Genomic DNA, 24779 nt, shown 5'->3' with positions numbered 1-24779 from the left:
ATTTTTGTTGGTTGTTTGTTCTGGATGGGAAACCCACCAGATATACCTGCTAATCCTTTCCCGTTGTTTCAGGTTTGATGGGAACTTTAACACCAATGTGTCGAGAACAGTGAGTTGTGATCGACTTTCTACTACTGTGAACAGCAGAGCTTTCAACCCAGGACGAGACTTAAATTCAGGTCAGCATTTGGTTTTTCATCTCGTAAAGGTGAAGTACGTCCCACATACAAATGCAATGCCTCAAATGTTTTTGTTTCCACTTTAAAAGACAATATTGCATACTTAAAATTGTATGGGTTTCTTGGGAAAGTAAACACTATAGAAAAGAAGGGAAGGCTATCAAGGCGGTATGCATTAAGCATGTATTATATAACTGTATTTATGGCACATGCCGAGTACTACGCCAGGCTCCTGAATACAGCTTCTCATTCCATAGGACTTTTATATTCTTTGTTTTAAAGGCTATGTCAGAGTCCCAGCTATATTGTTATAATAGGAGGTGTTCACTTGCCTTTTATTTTTTCTATCAGTAATCTTTAAATTCGTTTTAGGGTTTTCGAGACAAACATTGGGAGGTTTTTCTACTAGTGCAGTCAGCACCATTATACTATAGGCTGGGATTGCATTTGCTTCTTTATCTCATTGGAACTCCATTATAGGCAGTGGTAATAACTCGTCGGGACCTTTGTTTACACAGCAGCTTCCAATTTCAAAGTGCTACGCCCTCTCTCCTTTCTTGCCCTGGAGGTTCTGTTCCAAGTTCCTCTCCTGCACTGTCTTGTGTACACTTGTACTTGCTGGTTGAGATCTCAAGACCTTGAGGCGTGTCCCCATTGAAGAGCTGAGAGGACCTTCAGGAATAACACCAGCCTCAAGTTTCAGATTTTACCAAGACCCGGAAAGATCTTAAGCCTTCACATGCTGGAAAGTTGAAAGATCTAATCCTTAAGCATGAAGGTCTGTATTTCCCAAACCCCAGAACTCTTATAGACACATAAAACTCAAGAGAGAAGCCAGAGGAGCGGAATATTTACTTCCAGGACTCCGTCCAGGCTCTGCCTTGGGGAGAGATTGCAGTCTTTGGGAACTGTATATACAAACCAGGGAGCCTGTTGGGTCCCGAAAGAAAGGGTTGTAAGTCTGAACTTCTTGGGGGTTGGGGGATAATGAAACTGTAACTGCTAGATAAATGGTCCAGCCTGCCGCGGCCAGCACATGCTCTGAGCCAAGGTGCGCCACATACATACTCAATCATTTTTATTCGATCGGAGAGTCTGTGAGTTCTCTCGAGCAGGTGAGGTTTACTGCTACACAAGAAGTTACATGAGAACAGTTTTCATTAAAAGAGAGTATATGCATGGAATAGGAAAAACAGGCTAATTCTGGAAGATTCTACAGTTGGCACAGGTCTCAGAGTTTACACTTGGTTCTCAGGTTCAGTGCTTTTCCTCAGAAATGCTCGGGAACACAAGACATGTTGCTGCGATAACAACCTGTGAATAGAATCGGGTGTGAGTGTTTCCCACACAAACAGGGCAACTCAGCGCTGTCTGTGGTTCAGTCTTCAGAGTCATGCTGACTTCAGAGGTTTCCACTTGAATTGCTAAAGAAAAAAATAGTGCAGTACTCATTTACATAAGATCTAGAGACCCATTTCATAATTTTGATAGTTATCTTCTTTTAAGGATGCTGACGTAGTATTCATTGCAAACTAAGCAGAAGTTGCTTTTAGAATCAGAAAAAAAAGATAAAGAAAACAAGAGGATTGCAGGTTATAGTGGCTCCTCGGTTTGGTTCTGGGCTATCTTTTTTTAAAAAAAAAAAAAAACAGATTTAGTTAGTTTGCAGTGTTCTGTCTGCATGTGTGTCTGCAGCCAGAAGAGGGCACCAGATTTCATTACAGATGGTTGTGAACCACCATGTGGTTGCTGGGAATTGAACTCAGGACCTCTGGAAGAGTAGCCAGTGCTCTCAACCTCTGAGCCATCTCTCCAGTCCCCTGGGCTATCTTCTGTGGGCACAAAAACCTGCAGAAGCTCAAGTCCTTACATGAAATAGTGTGATATTCACATGCAGCGTTTGTGCTCCCTTTCATATTTTAAAATCATCTCCAGATTATAATACCAAACATCGTGCAAATGTTATGTCAATGGCTGCCACACTGCGTGCTTTAGGGAATGACAGGGAAAGGTCTACACCGTGCGGTGCACTCAGGAGTTTCTGCACATTTTCAAGCTGATGTTGGTTGGGTGCACAGATGTGGAAGACTGTTTTTCACTCCTTCTGGGTAGACAGTGCCTTTGCTCACATGTCTCTGCTGATGTTGAGTTTCAGAGGAGGATTCATTAACTCCTGCTTCTGTGACTGGGACAATAAGAAAGGACAGGCTGATTCTGGGATTACCTCCTTCATCACTTGGTGGCTCATTCGGGAAGATGCTTGCCACAATGCAGTAGGACCTGAGTTCAAATCCCCAGAGCCCACATACAGCTGAGTGTGGTAGTGTATGTCTGTAATCCTGAGCTACATGGTAAGTGGGAACAGGAGTATCTCTTAAACTTCACAGGTCAGCTAGCCTGGCATACACAGCAGCAAACAACAAAAAGGTACCCCTCCTAAAGAAGGTAGAAGGTAAGGACGGACACCTAAGGTTCTCCTTGTGACTTCTATACATGTGCTGTGACTCATGCATACTTGTCTACACTTACATGCGTGCATACCCACATCCCTACACATACTATCTATGTCCATATCCACGGCAGACAGAGGCAGAATGAGGGTGGTATATGCACACATGGAGTCTAGAATGACACTCTCTTGCCTCTAGGACCTCCTACCTCAGGGAAGGATCAGACCTTAGCAGATCTGGGCACAGCTACAGCCAGGGCCTCATTCCTATTTCCTTACCGTCTTTTGTCTACTCCAAGGTTTTCACAGCGAGCTCATTGTTGGGATCTAGCACCATCATTAATAATGAGAGCTCCATACCTTTTTCTGATTGACTACAGAAGCCATTTTCCTAAGTCATCACCACCTAGTCACTAGCTAGAATAAATAGACATCACTAGAATTTATTCAATAAGTATTTATTAAACACCCTGCCACATGGTAAATACTTGGCCAGAAGCTATAAACGGCACAAAGAGCTTATTTAGAAACGGAGAGTTCCTGGTGGTAAACAGATAGACAGGAAACGCACATCAAGCGGTGGTAAGTGCTGCTTCGATCTGGCTGTGTCCCCCACCCCACCCCACAGATCTTAGGTCATGAGACTCTACCCTCATAAAAGGATTAATGCCAGTTCTCCAAGAGTTTGAGTTCAATCTCGGGCCGTCTCCCCCATGTGACACCGTCTGCCATGCTGCAGCACAGCAAGAAATCCTGCGGCAGAGGCAGCCTTTCATTCCTGGCGTCTTGTTGCTTCTGGGTCACTCGGTGCGTGACAGAGGCACAGAACAGGCAAGAGCACGTGTGACCACGCAGAAGTGACTTGGAGATGAGGCATAGGAACCTCCGATGTTTGGGGTTCCGGGCCATCACCTGTTTACACAGGGGCTCGTTGGCGAGATCTGAATATGTGGGGCTGGCAGATCGTGGGCCTAACTGAAGGAAAGGTATCCAAGGCAAAGGCTTTGGATTTTGTTGGTACACAAAAACTACAAAACAAAATAAAAAAAGTCAGTGTGGCTGTGGTAGGGTGAAAGGAACTTAGGGAATAGACTAGGATATTAGGTCAGATAGTTCTGGGTCAAATCCCTGGTATCCTGGCTTCACCAGCCATTATAAGGACTTCATCTATTGCTCTGAATGCAGCAGAGGGCCCATAGATAGGGGGCAGATGAGATATGGGAGTGTCACACAGGAATGGAATAGGATCTCTGGTAAGAGTAAAGTTTTAGGTGCTTAGCAGGCACCCAAGTAGGAAAATCTCCTTGACAGCTGAATATGCAAGTTTCGAATCTAGGGACAGGACAGAATGGAGATTTAAGTTTGGAATTCATAGTATCTGTGTCCTGGGCATGGGACTATAATCTTGTAGTGGACTATTTGGGTAAGTAAGAAATAGTGTGTTTCAAGGCAGAAGAGAGAGCAGCTGCATTGAGCTTCCCCAGCAGGTCAAGGGTTAGAAAGACAGACATAGCATTTGATGACAGGCCAGGAGTTCGTGGGCAAGAATGACAGAGCAAGCTGAAAGGCTGGTCCCGAAGGCCTCAGGGTTTCGGGATTGAGGCAGAGGGACTGTAGACAGTTGAGTGTATGAACTCCCAAGGATTAGGAAAAATGGTGGAGGATTTTAAGCATCAAGGGGATATTTTAAGTTGGGGAAATTTTAGCATTTTGGGGTCTGGTGTGGCAAAGAAGAGGTGGCAGTCAGTCACCTCTGTATGAGGCAAGATATGGGGGAAGTAAAGAGTTCGCTGTTGAAAGCAGGGTGACGGAAGAGAAGAAAAGGGATAGAACGACAGATTATCAGAGGCTCTGGAACTTCAGGGTGTTCCCTTCCAAGTGATTCTTTCTTACTACGAAGCTGGACCACTGAGTGGGAATCAGAGAGTGGCAAGCTCGTCTGCTGTTCTGTGATTACCTCCTTTCCCTGAGGTTAGAGTAAAACTCAGCTCTATAAATCATCCAGCCATCCCTGCAAGGGCTGGGGGCATGACTCAGTAGCCCAGTGTTTGCCATGTTCAAGGCACTAGGTGGAGCGTCAGCGTTATAAACATTTTTTTAGGAAAAAGGATTCTACAGAATGCTGGTTCATTTCACTGTTTGTTCTTAAAGGATAGGGAAAAGGGCCTGAAAAATCAAGATAGAGATAGAAGTAAGCTGGATGTAGCTAAAGCCCAGATCTTGAACTCTGGTCATTCTTAGAGTGTTTCTCAAGTAGAACCTACTGCCTGGCAAGAGTGGCTCTCAGCATGGTTGGCACAGCTCAATTTACAAGCAGCTTTTGGCAATATTTAAGTGTATAAGCACTGGCTTGCTTGCATTTGCAGTTGTGTGACATTCTACCAGGCGGTGGCTGAGTCCCAAAGTCCACATCCTTGAGCACTTATTTGTAACGTGAGAGGTGTGGTAGGGGGTGAAGGGCGACCTCCAAGTTCCCCCCTTTCCTCCTCCTGCAGCCCATGCCCCTTTTCAGAGCAGGATTAATGTGCTCTGTAGGCTATCACATGTCCGATATTTACATCTGTAAGATGTCCAGCCCCAGGCCCTTTCAGACTGTATATAATCCATCAATGGGCTCCTAATTGATAACACAGTTTCAGATTGCCTTTCGGACTAGCTGGAAGTAGACGCACATAAATTATAAACCATTCTTAGATTTATTTATCCAAAACTAGGTCATATATCCCTCCATCCAACACACATGTGCATTCTTTTCCTTCAAACAACCCTTGCCAGATCCCTACTTTCTAAATTGACTGCTTGTCCCCGATTCCATCCAAATAACTGAAGTTTGACAGCACATGTGTTAGATTATGGTGCTTTCCTGCTTTTATCTTTAGCTTCTCACTCTTTTTTTTTTCTTTTAAGTTCCTGCTGAGCTATTTTCTTGTGCATGGCCTGATCCCTATAGAGAGTTGATTTGAAGAGTCCAAGGAAAGTTGCCTCTTGCTATCTTGAATTGTGCAACTGAGCCGATAGCAGAAATAGGTGTTGGGCTTTCTTACGGAATGGAAAAGTGTCTAGGCTTCATTGTGTTTGATTTAAAGAGCATTTAAAATTGCAAACTCCCGTCTTGGTAACTTTGTGGTCTTTGTTGAGATACAGGATTCCCAGGGTGGGAGGGGCACTGAGAAGTCAGTAGAGATAAATGCTGCAGGAGGTACAGATGGGCTCAAGAGGCTATAGACTGTTCTCACTTTGCTCACTTCTATGCTTCTTTTAATGGCCAATGGTCATGACTCCCTGCGCCCTGTAGTCTTTTCTCTGGCCTTTCCAATACGATGGCCCCGAGCTCCCAATGACTTGACTTACATTCTTTTTTTTTTAACTTGATGATACTACAGAGTCTAAATGCATTCAGTAGAAACCGCCCTTTGAATCGGGGTCTTTTCTCCAGTAGCAATGGGTTGTGCGGTCGTCTCTCCTCATGCTGGACAGTGCCAAAGAACTGACCCTACTAGCTAGTCTGTCACTTGCTCTCAAGAGCAGACAGCATGAATTCTGCCTTTACAGGGTTCCTGAGCTAGGGTGTTTAGTAGGGTAGGTATATTAATTGCATTTTTGGTATGCAGTCAGCTTGTAGTGGGTTTGTTGAGACATGCCCCCCCCCCATCATAAATTAAGAAGCATCTGCACCATAAAAAAATTGTCTGTTAGATAGCCTTTAGCCAGACTGGTAGCTTGTTTAGCATCCACAAGGTCCTGAGTTTAGTCTCCGCCACAATCAATCAATCAATCATCAATCAATCATTAGTAGATTTCTCCTGGTAACAGCAGAAAGAACACACTGCATTCTCCCTGAAAGGAACGAGCTAAAGCTAAGGCTATTGGTTCCTTTTTACGTCTTTGTGATTGCATTTCGGTCAAAAGGTGGAATGCTGATACAATAAAACTTCTAAAATCTATTAAATTTCTGAGAAATTTTTCTGAGATTCTATAATTTGGTTTTGATGCATCTGTTAATATGAATACGTCCACACAAAACTAGGTGCCAAGCACAGGGTCCCTTTTCTTAACCAGAATTTTCCCTTCAAGCCAGCATTTTCTCATAGTAAACCTCTGTTGTTATTTGCATGTCGTTGTAACTTAAGTAACTGGCTGAAGCTATTTTAGGAAAGAAAGATTTATTTTGGCTCAAGGCTCCATCGTAATATAAGACATGGTAGCGCATCGTTGGACCTTGTGACATGAGCCTGCAGTGACATTTCATTTGTATTTTAACAAATTGAGCTTGCTTGAAGATCAGAAAAGTAAAACAGCCACACTAGCAAGCCTTACAGATCAGGCAGCAATGACACACACCTTTATTCCCAATATCACACTAGTTTGCCATAGCAACCAGGCGGTAGTGGTGCAAACCCTTAATCCTAGAACGAGAGAGGATTATAAAAAGGGAGGAGACAGCTCTCAGTCTCTGTCTCATTCTGAGATTCCTGGAGGCAGGATCACCATTTTGGATCACAGTAGAGATAAAAAGCCAGTGGCTGGCTGTTTTGCTTTTCTGACTTTCAGGTTGAACCCCAATTTCGGTCTCTGAGTTTTTATTAATTGTGTTTCAGAAGTATATGGTACATTCACGTGGTGTAGACAGGAAGCCAAGTACATGGGGGCCGGAAAGGAGTAAGTATGGAACCTTCAAAAGCTCACTCCTTGTCACCTACTTTGCCAACCAGTCCCCACCTCCAAAAGGTCCCATAATCTCTAAAACAGCATCCCAAGTTGGGAACTAATAGTTCAAAATGCAGACCTTGGGGGATATTTCAAATCCAAGACATAGTATCTATTATACTCGCTTTGGAATGTTCATTTCCTATTGGTTTGTTTGAGACAGGACCTCACTTGTAGCCCTGACTGGCCTCAAACTCACAGATTCACCTGCCTCTGCCTCTCCAGTGCTGAGATTAAAGGTGTGTGCCACCATGCCTAGCTAGGATGCTTTGTGAGCCATTAGCTGACTTTTAAAAACATAACTGAAGAGCAGAACCTGCTGGGGTATAACTTAGCAAATATAATTGAAAACTCTTATGCATACACACACACACACACACACACACACACACACACACACTTTTATAATATCGTAGTAATGGTTATTTAACATTGTTGAACTAGCCAGTCCACTCCACTTAGATCGCTCTACTTTATCACTACATCTAAAGTGCTGGGTGGCACTGAAGTGTTTGGCTTGACCACCCTGTAGTAGTTGGCATGTAAACCTTATATTTTAAGTTAGCCTTTGGTTTCTCTAAAATCATACTGCACAGTTTACCATCACTGCACGGTTTACCCTCACTGCTTGGTTTACCATCACTGCTGTGGTCTATATTGTTTACCATCACTGCATGGTTTACCATCACTGCATTGTTTACCCTCACTGTACTGTTTACCCTCACTGTACTGTTTACACTAACTGCATTGTTTGCCATCACTGCACTGTTTACCATCATTGCACTGCTTATCCTCACTGTACTGTTTACTGTACTGCATTGTTTACCGTCACTGTACTGTTTACCCTCACTGCATCGTTTACCCTCACTGCATGGTTTACCCTCACTGCATGGTTTACCGTCACTGTACTGTTTACCATCACTGCACTGTTTACCCTCGCTGCACTGTTTACCATCACTGTACTGTTTACCATAGCTGCACGGTTTACCCTCGCTGCACGGTTTACCCTCGCTGCACTGTTTACCCTCACTGCACTGTTTACCATCACTGCACTGTTTACCGTCACTGCACTGTTTACCATCGCTGCACTGTTTACCCTCACTGCACTGTTTACCATCACTGCACTGTTTACCATCGCTGCACTGTTTACCCTCGCTGCACTGTTTACCATCGCTGCACTGTTTACCCTCGCTGCACTGTTTACCCTCGCTGCACTGTTTACCCTCGCTGCACTGTTTACCCTCACTGCACTGTTTACCGTCACTGCACGGTTTATCCTCACTGCTGCAGTCTTGTCACTTTTCTCTCGGGTTCTTCCTCCTTGACTCTTCAGCATCCCTGGCTCCTTGTTCCACATCCTCAGTTCCTCATGGGTTCTGAGGTTAGCTCCAACCTCCAGCCCCAGCCCACTGCTGAGGTTATTTACTGAACAGTCTTCATTTCATCTCTGGGAGATTGTCTCTTCATGGTTCCCTCGTGACTGTCATACTACACACATGCATACACACACACAGAGACACACAGACACACACAGACACACACACACAGAGAGAGAGAGAGAGAGATGTTTCAGGGGAGTTAGCTTATTTCACCTCATATAATGATCTCCAGTTACCTTTGACTTCCTGAACATACGATTTCATTCCTTATGGCTGAATCAAGTTCTGCTGTGCATGTGTGTGTCTGTGTGTATACACATTTCCCCCACACATCATCTGCTAGATGCCCATGCTGTTCCATTCCATAGGTATTGTTAATAACATAGTGGTCACTGTGAATGTGCAAGTGTTCCTGTGGAAGGCTGACCTGTAATACTTCAGGTGTCTATCGAGAAGTGGTTATAACTGGGTCATATGACTTCCACGAAGAAATGCGAATGCTGAGGGCAGCAGAGTGTATTCCCAGGATCAGTGTATAAGAGTGGGGGTGGAGAGATGACGCAGTGGTCTTCCAGAGGACCTAGGTTCCATTCCCAGCACCCACATGGCACCTTACAGCCATCTGTCACTCCAATTCCAGGGGCTCTGACTCCCTCTTCTGAACTTGGAGGGTAGCATGGCCCACATGTAGTGAACAGACATGTGTGCAAACAAAACATTGGCGTACATAAAATAAAATAAATCTAAAAAGAAAAGATTATGAGATCTCTTCAATTAAAAAAAAAATGTTCTTGCCCAACATCCTAACCAGCATTTGTATTGTTTTCTTGATGACAGCGCTTCTAAGTAGGGTAAGACATAATTTAAAAACAGTTTTAATTTGCAGTTCCCTGCTGGATAAGGATGCTGAGCACTCCTTCCGATGATGTTTAGTCCTCTTAATTGCCACACTGACTGTGACACACCTCCTATTTCCTTTTTTCACTGAAGGAAAGTGGCTCTGACTCCCAGCATCTTCACTCTCCTTCCCATCTCTCTCTTCTGGGTGTCTGTAATCTCCTTTTCCTCTCTCTTTTCCTGTGACTCCCCTCGCCTTTCTCTTTTCTATTGCTCCCGTCATAAGTGAAGACCTCATCTCAAGAGGAATGACTACTGGTTCTGTTTCTTCTTCCAAGACATCCTGCACACATTCTGAACGTTTTGAAAACACTGACTCACGCTCCCCTTCTCAGACTTCTTAGATGCTCCTCCTTCCTCTGAGCTGGGCGGGAGCCCTTCACCCTCTTCTTCAGCCCCTTCTTCCCAGGACCTGTGAGCTCCAGCCTTAGCAAATTCCTACGTCTTTAAACCTTTCAGCCCCTTCAGTCTGTGTCACTCCTCGGTGCTTTTTGTTTGTGATACTAGTTCTGCCCACAAGACAAGGTGTGCCCTCTGTCATATGTAAAACAGCCCTTGGTTCTGAAGTACCCGCCTCTTTGCCGCCTCGTGTGACACTCCTGGATGCGTGAGGTCTGTGTAGCTGTAGTATGTTTGGTTTCCCAGGAAGCCAACTGGACGTAGAGATGAGAAAAAGAAGGGACACAGAATTGTGCTGTGTGGGAATGTAGGCTTCATTATAGTCACAACAGCGCCTTTTGCCAACCCCAGGGCACCTTGGAAGTCAAGGAACCCTTCAAAATTCCATAGCTTCAGTTGCCACTTTTTCTTATGACTCCACTCTAATGCCTGTTCTTACTATAGAATATTAAGTTGTTATGATGGACATCTCCCTGACTGTTCTTTGTGTATTCTAGGACCCGGTGCAATACCTTCTTTCCTATAACAGATACACAAATTAATCCTTGTTCAATGGAAGGATCCAGATTTAGCTGTGTCCTTGTTTCCTCATCTTTATAGTAGGAATCATAGTTACTTTACCATTGCTATAAAGGGACACCATGACCAAGGCAGTCTATAGAAGTATTAATTGGGGGGGAGGGGCTTGCTTCCAGTTTCAGGGGGTGAGTCCGTGGTCATTACGGCAGGCAGGCATGACATTGGAGCAGTAGTTAAGAACCTACATTCTGGCGTTAGGCAGAGAGAAGGAGACTGGATCTGGCTTGGCTTTTTGAACCTCAAAACCCACCCCCAACTCCTCCTCCAACAAGGCCTCACCTCCTATACCTTCCTAAACAGTGCACCAACAGGTAACCAAACATTCAAATATATGAGCCTATGGGAGGCCATTCTTATTCAACCACCATGGTGGGGTAACCAAGGCTTTTGAAGAACCTCAGTGGGAAAAGACTACAATTTCCTGTCAGATAGCACTGGTTTCCGGGACTTACCAGAGAATCTGCGCAGAGAAGTGTCCCCACTATCTATATAAATGTGACCGAAGGGGGCTGGAGAGATGACTCAGCGGTTAAGAGCATTGTCTGCTCTTCCAAAGGTCCTGAGTTCAATTCCCGGCAGTCACATGGTGGCTCACAACCATCTGTAATGAGGTCTGGTGCCCTCTTCTGGCCTGCAGACATACACACAGACAGAATATTGTATACATAATAAATAAATAAATAAATATTTTTTTAAAAAATAAAAGTGACCCAAATTACACAGACAAATTAATCGCCTTCACAAAACGTACTCAAGACAATCCATTGTTTCTTCATCTTACTCTTAGTATAGATCCCATTCTGTAGATAACTGTCCAGAGAGGTTGGCTCCTATAACTGAAGTACCAAGTGATGAACCATTGTACCCCAGCTAATGGCCTTCCTGCCCTAGAATGCCAACGTTGAGATGTTTCTCCCTCCCTCCCCATGGCCCGACTTTTGAAATTCCTTGCGTGTAAAACCAAGCCTGTGATTTCCCTACTTGTCCTAGTTTCTATGGTCCGTTTTTCAAAACTCAGCTAAGAGCAGCTTCCTTGCCTAAGCCTGAGAGCCAGAAATAGCCTCAGCCCCAACCCTTCCCTGCTCCTTTTTAAGGACTTCTGGGTGACAGTTTTATGTTAGGTACAGTACTAGACATCCAAGTTTGTGGCCTCAGAACTCACATTCTCGTGTCTGTGTTAATATTGTTGTTGGGAAAGGGGACAGGAGAAAAACCAGCAGTCAAGAACAAAGCCTGGGGCATGTGATCCAGCACCCAGCTCTGAACAGTGTCTTAAAAGATAACAGGAATTATCCAGGTGATGGTGAAGAGCGCATGGCACCTTCTGGAAGCTAAAACATGTGCAGCCAAGATGGCTCATTGTTTCTGGGGTTAGCTGAGCCATATTTTAATAGATTATATAAGAAGAGTTTGGGTTAAGGTTTTTTTTTTATTATTATTATTATTATTTATTTATTTATTTAGCTTTGAAGCCAAGCAACTCACAGACTTAAGTAGGGGAAGATGGGAGCTTTGTGAAAAATAATAAGAAAAAGCTAGGTCTAGGCAATAAACTGACCTTGGAAGGAACTGGGCAGTGCTGGAAGATTAACAGACTCAGCAGAGGGTTGCTTAACTGAGGAAAGTAGAATCCAGGACAACAGAGGACACAGGAAGGTCCCACTAATTCTAACTACTGAGTGTGTTTCGTTGTTGTTGTTTGCTGTTTTGGGGGGGGATGTTGGTCTTTTTTTAAGTTAATCAGTCTAGGAAAACTAAGGAACCAGATGAGATAACAGAGTATAATGTCGAATTATTTCCCCAAGAATAGCTAATCCCTCGAGTCGCCAAGAAGTAGTTTGTTTGAAACAAACACAAACTGTTGTGAGCTCCCCAACCCTACGGATTTAGAACATTGGATTGGTAAAGGTTGGGACCCTGGAGGCTTCAGAAATTGACTGTGGCAATCAACCAGACTTGAGAACTGTTTCTGTTGCTCCCCTATGTTGTTCCTCCTATGAATGCATGGAGAACACCCCGACTTTGGGTCCTTTGGGAGTCCATATGGAAGAGAAAGGGAGAAGAATAGACATTACTGATTTTGGACTCACACACACACACACACACACACACACACACACACACACACACACACAAGCCTTATTATAGTTCTCCAAGTCTCAGATGTGTTGAGGACAGACTGTTCTGTTGTTGTTTCTTTCATTATATGGTTAACTAGAAACAATCCCAAACTTGAAACAGAATCAGGTTTGAGTATTGAGCTAATATATCTGGGAGGAGAGAGGGAAGGATCATGCTTGCCAGCCAACATTAACTGACCTTTAGTTAGAATGATCTGTGGAGTGGCAAGATTGTTGGGCTCCATGGTCAGAGTTCAAGACTGAAGTCATCCTTTACTTCCTGAACCATTCAGCTATAAATAAATGTAAAGAAATCTGTTTAGTCAACCTCAATATTCTGTTTCTTCCTAGAATTATATACTTGGAACTTTAACTTCTCCATGTTTTGGCTTATAGAATGATAAATAAAACCTACCTCATAGGTTGTTGGATGAACGCACTTAGGTGTCATATGCAAAAGAATTACTAAGTACCCGTACATAACCAGGCACTTAATATTCTTACCCCTGGCATAGACCATGCAGAGTACATAGTCAAACAGTGCTCAGGTGTCAGAAGTGGGAGCTGGAGAGGTGTGATTGGGCTTAATGACAAGGCCAGAAGCTTTGCTTGAGGTCTGTTTTCTGTTTGGCAGGCTATGGGAAGTCGGTGCTTGGTGTGTTTGACTGGGTGGTATTGAATAAGTATCAGAAAACCTGTTGTTCTTTAGGTGGGAGACAAGCTTGCCATTAGGTGCTCTTTCCTTTTGTACTTCTCGCTGTTGGGTAGTATCATGGAACAGACGGAAGTTACAGCCTAACACAAGTGTTTTGTAATCCATGTCCTTCCTAATCCATTGAACACTGATTAGGGCAGGGTTGGTTTTGTTTTAGCTGCAGAGACTAATGGTAGAAGACCCAGTCAAATATGAAAGATGTAATTGAGGACCAGAGAATCTGGGCCCCACATGTTACAGTGATTTCTAGAACATTACTACTGTCCATGCTGGTGACCCTTGAGACTCAGTAAGTGGGAAATAAGGAACATGTGAAAAAGGAAAGGTGCAATTTTCCACTGCTCATCTGACAATAGTTTATAAAACAAACAAACAAAAAACAGCCGGGTGTGGAGGTGCACGCCTCTAATCCCAGCACTTAGGAGGCACAGGCAGGCTAATCTCTGTGAGCTGGAGGCCAGCCTGGTCTACAGAGTGATTTCAAGGACAGGCAGAGCTGCATAATAGAGAGACCCTGTCTCATAAAGACCAAAGGAGAAGAAGAAACAGCTATTTCAAAATGGTTTGTCTTTGCTTAGAATTGCATAGACCTATAAAAAGAAGACGCCAATTCTGTAGGAGCTCTTGCACAGCCAGGGACAGGGTCAATAGTTTCCCAGAAGATGTGTTTCTATTTTTTTTAAAATATTTATTTATTTATATATATATATATATTTTTACATACATTTGTGTTTTGCTGTGAGTGTTGGGTCTCCTGGAGCTAGAATTACAGACAGTTGTGAGCTGCCATGTGGTTGCTGGGAATTGAACGTGGGTCCTCTGGAAGAGCAGACATTGCTCTTAACCACTGAGCCATCTCCCCAGCCCGACGTGTTTCTATTTTATGATCTTTTTTGTTTGCATTTTGTCATGCAGAAAAAAAAAATCAAGTTGTTCCTGCATTCAAGGTCTATACCAGGTAGGATGTCTTGGACAAGAATGTGCTAGCATAGGGAGGACTGGAGACCCCACCCAGGGTGCATCTCACCACTGAGCCCTCTCACCTATGTTCACACTGCTGCAAGCAGAAAAGCTGCCCTTCATGTGACTCACATGAGCAAGATTCAGTGAATATTTGAAAGACAGGAGAGAGGGAAGAAAGTAAGGAGACTGACTCAGTAAATCCACTGATCAGAACTCTACTCCTAAATTTCGGAACTGTGTGGCAGGTAAAACCATTTCACCTGGCCAGGTGGTGGTGGCGCACACCTTTAATCCCAGCACTTGGGAGGCAGAAGCAGGCAGATCTCTGTGCATTCGAGGCCAACCTGATCTACAAGAGCTAGTTCCAGGACAGGCTCTAAAACTACAGCAAAATCCTGTCTCCAAAAATAAAAAAAAAAAAAGACAATGCTTGAATTTTTAAAAGGCTTTGTTCTAACTAAAATGTCTAGAACATTGTCCAACCCAGTACTATAATTTTTATCTTAATTTCCATCTCTCTTGTCACTGATTGTCACCTGGAGTTGGACTAACAGTGCCACATCTTATCAGTCTTCTGTTATGAGCTTTCAACTGGTTAATTTTTAGAAGCATCCTTTTTTGATCTCCTCGGAGATACCGTAATCCCTTGTCAACCTGAATGAAGATCAATACTAATTTAGGAAGCAATGCGAACCCTGCCATGTTCCTGCCCATACATGTCACTATTTTGAATGTGTCTCCTCTTTTTTTAATTTGTTTGTTTACTTTTATCAGCTTGATGCAGGCTAGAGGTTAGAACCATTCTGGGAAGAGGGGAACATCAGCGGAGGAACTACTTCTCTAAGAGTAACCTGTAGGCAAGCCTGAGGCACTTTCTTAGTTAGTGATTGATATGGGAGGGGGGGGTCCAGCCCACTGTGGGCGGTGCCACCCTTGGCCAGATAGTCCTGGGTGCTACAAGAAAGCAGACTGAGCAAGCCAGGGAGAACAAGCCAGGAAGCAGCACTCCTTCGTGGTTCTGCTTCAGGTCCTGCCTGCAAGTTCCTGCTTTGGCTTGACTCAGGAACGTGCTGTGATCCCTGTACGTAACAGAAAGAAACCCTTTCCTGTGCAGGATGCTTTTGCTCACGGTCTTTACCCCCACAGCTATAGGACAAAATGAACTAGTGTAGAAGTGCACTTTCATAATAGTAGTCCCTGAAGGAATCTGATGGAGAACCTTTGTAAGCAAATTTCTAAAGAGCGTATTTTGTCTTAGAGTCAGGACTTCTAATCTGTTGTTCCCACACACCCTATCCCCACTCAAGACACTCTTGGGTAGAAGTATGGCATTCGTGAATCTGGAGGTCAAGTCAACTTTATTTTTATTGGCTTCTAATTTAATATTACATGGAGCTTCAACTTTGTTTACCATCCTGGTGAATTAACAGTCACCAACGAAATCCTGGGTTGGATGGATTAGGGAAGAAATTATGGAAGGTGTTGGGCTGTGCTAATCTACTTTGTTACTATAACTAAATACTCAAGACAGGCCCACTAGGAAAAGCAATGTTTTGTTTTGGTTCACAGTGGTGGTCCATATGTGGGGTTATTGCAGGTAATGGCCTTCCCTCAGCAAAGTCCTAAAGCAGCACAGGGTGACACACAACAAGGGACAGGAGCACTTTCTGTATCTGTGTCTGCTGGTGTCTCTCCCCTCTCCTATTTACACAGCCACCAATGTTCCGTCATAGTGCTCTACCCTAAGGATCTGAACTAATCCTAATTACCTCCCAAGGGCTCCACTCTTGAACCCTGTAGTTGGATTGAATTTCCATCTTCACATGGCACAATGGGGATTGAATATCAACACATGAACTCTAGGGAGAGTTGCTCACACTGTAATGCGGGACGGAGACTATTGTAAAGAGGCACTCCTGCCCCCCTTTTGACTCTAAGACTATTGAAGCAACAGGCCCCAAGAAATTGAATTTTCCCCGGTAATCTTATGCCGGGATCCTGGTGTCAGCCAGAATGAGAGTTTGTCTCCTGGAAAGAGATAACACACAGTACTAACGACTGATCTGACAGTTTGCTGAAGAGCTGAGTCGAGATAAAGACGATGCAGGCCCACACCTGGACAAGGACTGCTTAACTGTGCATTTCCCTTGCCTTCCATTTAAACCTGAATGTCCCGTTAGGATCTGGAAGGTGAGCCATGAACCAGGGACAGTCACTGTCTTCTCTGTTCCTCTCTATTCCATAGGACCACACTGAGACTCCCATTCTGTCTTATACTAATTCTCTGTTATTTAATTGGTCTATTTGCGGTAGAGTGACTAAACGTAGTTTATTACAGCTGTCAGGGCCTAGACTTTGACCTTAACTATGCTAACAAAACTGCCTCCAAGTAGTAACAAAGACCTACTACTAAACCCTTCTTAATCATGAGTAGAGTCTCTAATGCTCTGAGCCTGTGTTTTGAAAACTGTCTCATCAACATAGATATGTGAATTTCTCTCTACCTTGAAGTTGATTGTCCAGCCCTGAACTTATAATTTTTATTTTTTAAAAAATGTAATATTTTATTATTTTTTATACATCTGAGTGTTTGCCTGCATGTCTGTCTCATAGCACATTTGTGCAGGGCTCTCAGAGGCCAGAAGGTGCCGAGTCCTCGAGACTGGAGTTAGAGTTGTAGGCAGCCCCGTGAGGGCTGGGAATTGAATCCGGGTCCTCTTAAGAGTAACAGAAATATCTCTCCGGCTCCTCCCGGAAGTTCCCAACACACAGTCCAAGGCAACATTGAAAGACAAAAATGTGAGGAGTAAGTATAACTGGTACCAGCCTCCTGCTGTTCTACAGGGCTTTATCCAAATGCTTCTAGCTGCTAGGCCTGGTCCCAGCTTTTCCAGGCTTGGGGTATTACTTCTGTAATTACTTTATTTCTTGATGAGATGAGAACACACTTCCTCACATGAGACCACAGCCTGCGATGACCCCCATGGTCTAACAGCTGGGATTTAGTTGTCCACATCTTGCTCATCTAAATATTTCAATAACTGTTTTCATCTGACTGCTGCAGTGTCCACTGACCCTGATGGACAGTACAAATCCTAATCTCCCCTTTTTCATTTCTCCCCATTTTCTACATACTTTTTGAAAACTAGCTGGAAATTCATTTCTATTTATTTATTCCTTTATTTTATTTATTTTTGGTGACAGGCTCTCACCCTGTAGCCCTGGCTGTCCTGGACCATGTAGACATCTGCTTACTTCTGCCTCCCCGGGGCTAGTGTTACAGTTATGGGCCATCACCCCCAGCTGTGAACTGATCTTTTGTCAGTTCACAGTCTCCAGCTTACCATGCTCCAACTTGCTGGTTCTTGACTGTATGGTAGTGCAGAAGGCCTCTCCATTCTGGAGAAATCAATAACTTGACTTTAAATTGGTGTCTTTCCCTGGGCTGTGGATATGTAGCATAAAGCATGATACTGGGCAGCAGGGGCAGGCAGATGCTCCGCCAGCTGGCGCGCCCGAGAGCACAGAGTCCACATGCTATAGAGTGCCCTGTATTGCCAGGGTCTTTACATTCCATCTCGTTTCCGTGCGGCGCATATCTGTGATATTTTCAACACTTTATTATAAGACGAGCTTTATCTTGATTTTGCCCAACAATACGTGAAGACAAGTGTTTGAAGTACATTCAGGCTAGGCTAATCTCTACTGTAGGTCATGAATGCACTTTTAATTTAGAATATTTTCAGTTTGTGGCGCGTTTGTGGACTGACCTGATTGTAAGTCGAACATCAGGATTTCCCTCCTGTTGACCATCATGATTTGCCTCCTTCCTCTTTGGGTTTCTCAAGGGAATTTGTGAACACCTTTTCCAAATCTATCGCTTTGCATTTGAAAAAGTTGGACTCTCACAAGGGACAGAAGTGAGGCACTTAGCCAAGCCGCAGATTACATGGGCTAGCAATTTTACTTAAAAAAAAGGAAAAAAAATACTGGCCTGTGGTAGACTCTGGGAATATGATAGACAATCTGATTTTGGTTCCTGTCCTGGTGTCACTCACAGCTCTCCCGGGTAGGCAAGGTTAAAGGACCAGTTATAAAAATGGCGCACAGAATACTATCGGGGTTTGCTGAGAAACACAATATTGGCTGTGATGATATTGATGGAAGGTCATTCAGGAATGGCCTCTGAGAAGTTGAAATTTAAAGCAAAATTCAGAGGGTAAGAAAGAGCTGCCTAGCTGGATGGAGGCCTGTTATTCAGGCCTAAGGATGACCTTGGAAGAGAACATGGCGCGTCTGTGGGAGGGAAAACATTGTCTTCTTGATGGCCAGTGCATCTCTGGGAGGCAGAGTTTGGGTCTAACAGTAGATGCAAGACAGCGGGGTGTGTTGTACATCTCCGAAAGATGCTTTTGGAGACACCCTAGAGGAGCATTTTAAGGTCAGATGGCTTGCCAGACTTAAAAGGTGCTGCTGAACCCTGAGGTTTCTCATTCTGCGTCCATTCTGTGATAGCCAAGTCTTAGGAGAAGTAAGTGCCACCACAAACCAACTAGAAGTGCAGTAGAGGGCTGGGTCCAGGTCCAAACAGCTTTCTTAGTCTCCCCCAAGTTAGTGATGTAGGAAGGAGTTAAGGCTCACATCACTAACCTGTGGTCAACCCCAGAAGGATTAAGATCCGTCTACTGAATAGCTTCTTGGTCACGTAAAAACTCCCTGTCTTAACTACTCTCAGTGTGGTCTAACGTTGCCTAGAGCCGTCTGTGCTCCAGTTGTTTATCAAGCTCTCGCAGGGTGCAGCTCAAGTCTGTGCCATCTTCCAGCTAAGCCAGCCTGTGGGTCCGTGATAAACACGGTGACGCGGGCTTCCAGCTAGTACGTGTCAGCTGTAACCGTTCAATGGCTTGTTTCTTCTTGTCTTGCTTCTTACCTCAGTTAGAAAATCATTTTTGTCATACCCCGTCAATTTATTTACATCCTACATTTACCAACAAATGCAACTTCTTATTTTAAGAAAGACCTCACTTGTATGTATTTTATTCTGCCTCTAGAGAAGTACCCAGCATGATTTTTATCCGATGACTGCTAATTTATACACGCTTCTTTTAGCTTCAGCTACCTTTACTTCTCTTTGTTTTTTTTTTTAAGATTTAAAGTGTGTATATTTTTAAGATTTAAAGTGTGTACGCGCGCGCGCGCACACACACACACACACACACACACACACACACACACACACGTGCCTTCAGAGTCCAGAGTACCATATCCTCTGGACCTGTTGTTACAGGCAGTTGTAAGCCACCCGAAGTGCATGCTGGGAACCCAACTCAGGTCTTTTGGGGAAACAGGACATGCTCTTCACCTCTGAGTCTTCTCTCTAGCCCCTATTTTAATTTATTTTATTTTTGTATTTGCCTCACTATGTAGCCCAGACTTATTGTGCCTACTTCCCACATGCCAGGGTCAATCTTGTGTGTGTGTGTGTATGTGTGTGCGCACAGGATGCGTGTGTGTGCATTCCTAAATATAACTGCTCAGTCTGAAACTCTGCATAGTACTTGTATTTATGCTGCCAAGACTAACCATTTGGTATTAGATAACCATTTGGTGAGCTCTTCCCAAGGAAGACGATTTTTCCCACTCTCAGCCTTCATGAATCACCTGTAGTAGTTGATGTAGGCTGGAGGCTGTGTGGGCTTTCCTCTGCCCACCTTAGCATGTCTCTTGTTGTCCTTGCTCGGCTCATGTTTAGGCAGGCATGATGGTGAGACTTCGTGGGTGTAGCTTCTGATAATACTAGGAGACACAGTCTCACAGCAGACTCCCTAAGTCTCAGGCTCTTACACTCTTTCTGCCTCTTCTTCCAATATGTTCCCTGAGCCTTAGATATTCTAGGTGTATCCATTAGGAGTGTGCTCCACAACCCTGCATTTTGATTGGTTGTGCTTTTTCTGTACTGGTCTCCATCTGTTGCAGAGACATTTCCTTGATGAGTGTTGATTACACTTATCTTTGCGTATAAGAGGAAAGTTTAGAAAGTAGTTGGGGATGGTGCTGGTTTAAGAAATTGCTGTAGGTGTCCTCGAGATCCATGGCTTCACTAGCCCTGATTACTTAACCATGTTTCTAGTATCAAGTATGGTCTCTTTCTTGTCAATTGTCCTTGTCTTCAGGACAATTAGAGAGCTGCTGGTTACTGCTAAGGTATGAATGCCACTACTACGTCTTAAGGGACATGGTGCCACGCTGTCGTTGCTGTGATTTTTCAGTGTCTTAGCTGGGTGGGACTGTTGGTTGCTTCTCTCCCTTGGAAGTTGCATTGCCCATCTGGTACCATGAGAGCTTGTCCTCGGAAAAGAGGCATTCGTTCCAGCTCACAGCCTTCGGAGCCCTGTTTCTGAAGTGCATGGTCTCTTCAGCAATAGGAACTTACCTTCTACTTCTGGGGGTGTCTTAGTTAGGGCTACTATTGCTGGGATGAAACAGCCATGGCCAAAGCAAATTAGAGAGGAGGAAATGGTTGATTTGACTTATACTTTCATATTGCTGTTTATAATCTAAGGAAGTCAGGACAGGAGCTCAAACAGGGCAGGAACTACTACAGAGGCCATGGATTACTACATACTGGCTTTCTCACAGTGGCTTACTCTGTGTGCTTTCTTATAGGTCCCAGAACCCCTAACCCAGGGATGGCACCACTCACAATGGGCTGGGGCCTCCCCCACCAATCACTCATTAAGAAAATTCCTTTCAGCCAGATCTTTTGGAGGCATTTTCTCAGTTGAGGTTCCCTCCTTTCAGATAACTCTAGCTTGTGTCAAGTTGACATAAAACTAGCCGGCCCAGGGAATAACCAAGCGCAAACCCCCACAGGCCTTATATTTGGAGAGTCTCTTAGATAGCCCTGACCAAAACTCAAAAAGAGGGTGTCTCATGCCCATTATTGGTTTTTCTTAGGGGGTCTTTGGCTCTTAGAGGAAATACTTTCATCCCAGATGAGAAATTTTCATTTAAACTCTAAATGTGTATTTACACAGAAAACTACATATTTTGAGTTTTTTATTTATTTATTTTTAAGATAAATAGTTAACCACATGAGGTGGTGTTATTTGCAGACTTTCTCAACAAAGCAGTCGTGCGTGGAGGGAGGGAGTCGCTGACTTTGTAAAGCCTGTTTAAGGTGGCCAATGCTTCCATACTGATTTAGTCAGAATATTTCATTTATTTTGACTTTAGCATTAGGAGAGAGTGAGCTTTTAGAATTTATGCAACAGAAGTGTAGATCACGTCACACTGTAGGGAGTTCTCAAAGAACATGCGCCTGCATGCGGATGGAATGGGACGCCAGCCCTCAAAGATCTTAGATCTAGGGATCTAGAGTCTACAGTTTACCTTAGCCATGCTGATTGTGAGGTGTCATGAGGTATGTCCCTTCCCCCAATCCCAGGACTTTCAGAGCACACTGTATCTTCAAGCTTGGCTACCAACTTCAGTGAGGAATACTGATTTATTACCGTGTGTGTGTGTGTGTGTGTGTGTGTGTGTGTGTGTGTGTGTGTGTGTGTGTTAGGTTTGTGTAATGATATAGACAGATACAAACATGCCTGTTAATGGTTTGGAACCAAATACCATGCATCCTGGGCCAATAGTTTGGGCCCGGCCTTTTCCTGGACATTTTCCAACACCCTTGAGGAAGGAAAGAGGGATATATATATATATATATATATATATATATATATATATATATATATGGCCCTGTGTTGAGTTAGGCACCACCTCAAGTGGCCAGAACATGTAACTGATATTAGAATGGTGGGAAGCCCCACTAGGTTGCCTCCACGGTTAGTAAGGCTCTCTTCACCTCTGCGTCTAGGCCAGAGAGGGGTCTGCTTGGCCCTAGATGCTCCGTGTTGATGGATGACTCCTAGGTCCTGGGGGTCTCATTACCTTCATATTCATCTTCCGCTGCTAGTGCCAGATAATGGATGAAATTTAATCTTATGGCAGAGGACTCCCAAGAAGGGGAATTTGAGACCCCTTGCCTGCTGCACTCAGTGCAAGAATGATTGTGAGGATCCAGAATGATCTTTTGTGGTGAGACTAAATGGATCACGCACTGTATGACTTCTGATTTATTTTTAAAACATTCCCGGTCCTGTTGGCTCCCTTTTAATAGTTTCCTAGAGCCTGTTTATTGTTACAGATGTGACTTTTAAATGAGGTCATCGAGCTTTCCTTTATTTCCAAAGGCAGTGTTTGCCTTTTTTATTGCAAGCGTTGGCAGGGCTTGCCTGGAGAACAGTGCAAATATGAGATCAAGGTTAAGGCTTCAGCCCCCAGGAGGCGAGGCGAGAAGAGACCTTTCTGTGTCTGCACACACTCCACATCAGCCTGACACCACCAGAGAGCATGCTCACTCCGTCCTGGGGATGACCTTAACAAGGGCAAATTGCCTGGCAGGAGGCAGGAGACAGACATCATGGTCTCAGATTGGCTTGAGTCCTGTGCCCTTCTTGTTCAGAGTAAAACCTCAGGCATGTCGCAGAAGCTCTCTGAGGCCATTTCCTCATTGCCTTAGAGATACTAACTTTCATTGCGTGGATTCGGGGGCCTGCCTTCTGGCTCTTCAGCAAGTATGTAGAAGTGATGGAGGAATAAAAAGATGATAATTGCTAAAACTGTACATGTCTGGAAATGCATCAAATCCTGCATTGGTATATTTTGCATGGCTTTGGGGAAGAACCACTGACACCGATTTCTGTAAATATGCTTTCCTTGGCTCACATCCACACTTGATTAAGTACATGCCAGTGGCTGCCTTCCTGCTATATTAGCAGAAGTAAGTAGTTTATCCGATGGTGTGATCTGAAAGGCCAGAATTTCTCCTATGTGTCCTTCAGCAGAAGTTTGGCGTCTCTATTCCAAACTGGAAAAGCTGTGCTGGTACTGGGAGGTTAGGTGGTCCTTCCTAGCATGGGGGAGTGGAATAGGCTTGTGCAGGAATTTTAACGCTTCTCCTGCGTGTCTGTGGGCTCCTGCCATTCTGGTTTAATTCCAATACCTGGAACCTTGTGCATGTTAAGGTTGACTTGCTGAAGTTGTAATTAAAGGGCAAAAATTCATCAGCACAGAGCCTGTGTTGGGCAACCCCTGCTTCATGTTGCTAGACTGGAACCTTATTTTCCTTTACATAAAGATGGTCCTAGGTATCCCTGGGCATATGTTCCTGGAAGGAGGCTAGCTGGCCAGCAGCACTGTGTGGCTTTTTAAAGGCACAGTCACATGTTGTCCCAGCATGGTCATCAAAAGTGGATTTCAGGGTCAAATGAGAAGTTGACTGACTGATGCTGTGATCTTCCCTTTGTGTTTTGAGGGCTTCCACTGGCAGCTGGGAACAGCTCTGATGCCAGACTGCACGCCAGGAAGAAAGATGCAACTGACATTTTAACACTGATTGTGTATTTTAATTGCTGTCTTGTTTGTTAACTCAGTCCTCAGAGAACATATTGCCAGTGGCAGTAGGATGTATGCAAAGTAGACAAAACTCTAAGCATGATAAACCTCACTCAGAAAGAGACTACAGCCAAACAGATTTTACCCTGGGTTCTACTTTGCTTGTTGTAACCACAGACGGTATGTGCTTACATACTCTACCCTATGCACAGGTGATGTGTGCTTATGTAATTACCCTATGCGCAGATGATATGCCCTTATGTACTCTACCCTGTACAAAGATGATACACACTTATATAATTACCATATGCACAGATGATATGCCCTTATATACTCTACCCTGTGCACTGATGATACACGCTTATATAATTACCATATGTACAGATGATATGTGCTTATATACTCTAGCTTATACATCGATGATGCGTGCTTATATAATTACCCTGTGCACAGATAAATGCTTATACACCGATTCCTGTGATACATTAGAGAGCTAATCTTGGCCTTTGGCTTCCTGTCTTTCTAAGTCAACATTTGCAAGGTGATGGTATTCCTCTGCTTTCATGTCCCCATCCTTCCACACAGGTTGCATCTTGGGATACCATTGTAAGCAAACCCAAGTGCAAAGATCTCCTATGGTGAGTACAGGACACCTTGCATTACACATGGCAGGTACTCTCATCCGGTGCTTGTTGCCAGCTCCATCTCATAACCTGGTAGATCTTCCCTGTCCTTGGATAGCACCCCAAAACCTCATCTAAGCTGCTCGTCAGATATTGTGATAATTAATTAGTAAAAGGTTCAGTGTATATTTCCGATCTCCCACAACTACTTTGTCCAAGGCAAAGCACAGATTGGTTCTTTTGATCTCTTGTCTTCCATTCCGCCAAGCAATTCCATTCTCCTGACAGGTCAAGAACAAACGGAGAAGAGCTGATC

The 24779-nt window shown here is 44.0% G+C and overlaps 1 protein-coding gene across 1 annotated transcript in view; it reads left to right on the top strand.

Annotated features, from left to right (window-relative positions):
- Cachd1 (cache domain containing 1) overlaps positions 1–24779 on the top strand; it is a 233878-nt gene that overhangs the window by 144254 nt on the left and 64845 nt on the right. The window contains exon 4 of the mRNA XM_048453156.3: positions 73–179. Within this exon, the coding sequence (XP_048309113.3) occupies positions 73–179 (107 nt within the window). The remainder of the gene's footprint in view (positions 1–72; positions 180–24779) is intronic.

This window comes from Myodes glareolus, chromosome 3 (genome assembly GCF_982192425.1).
Source record: "Myodes glareolus chromosome 3, mMyoGla1.1, whole genome shotgun sequence".
NCBI classification, from domain to species: domain Eukaryota; kingdom Metazoa; phylum Chordata; class Mammalia; order Rodentia; family Cricetidae; genus Myodes; species Myodes glareolus.
Note: the sequence above shows the minus strand (reverse complement) of the source record. Positions and strands in the feature narration are given on the sequence as shown.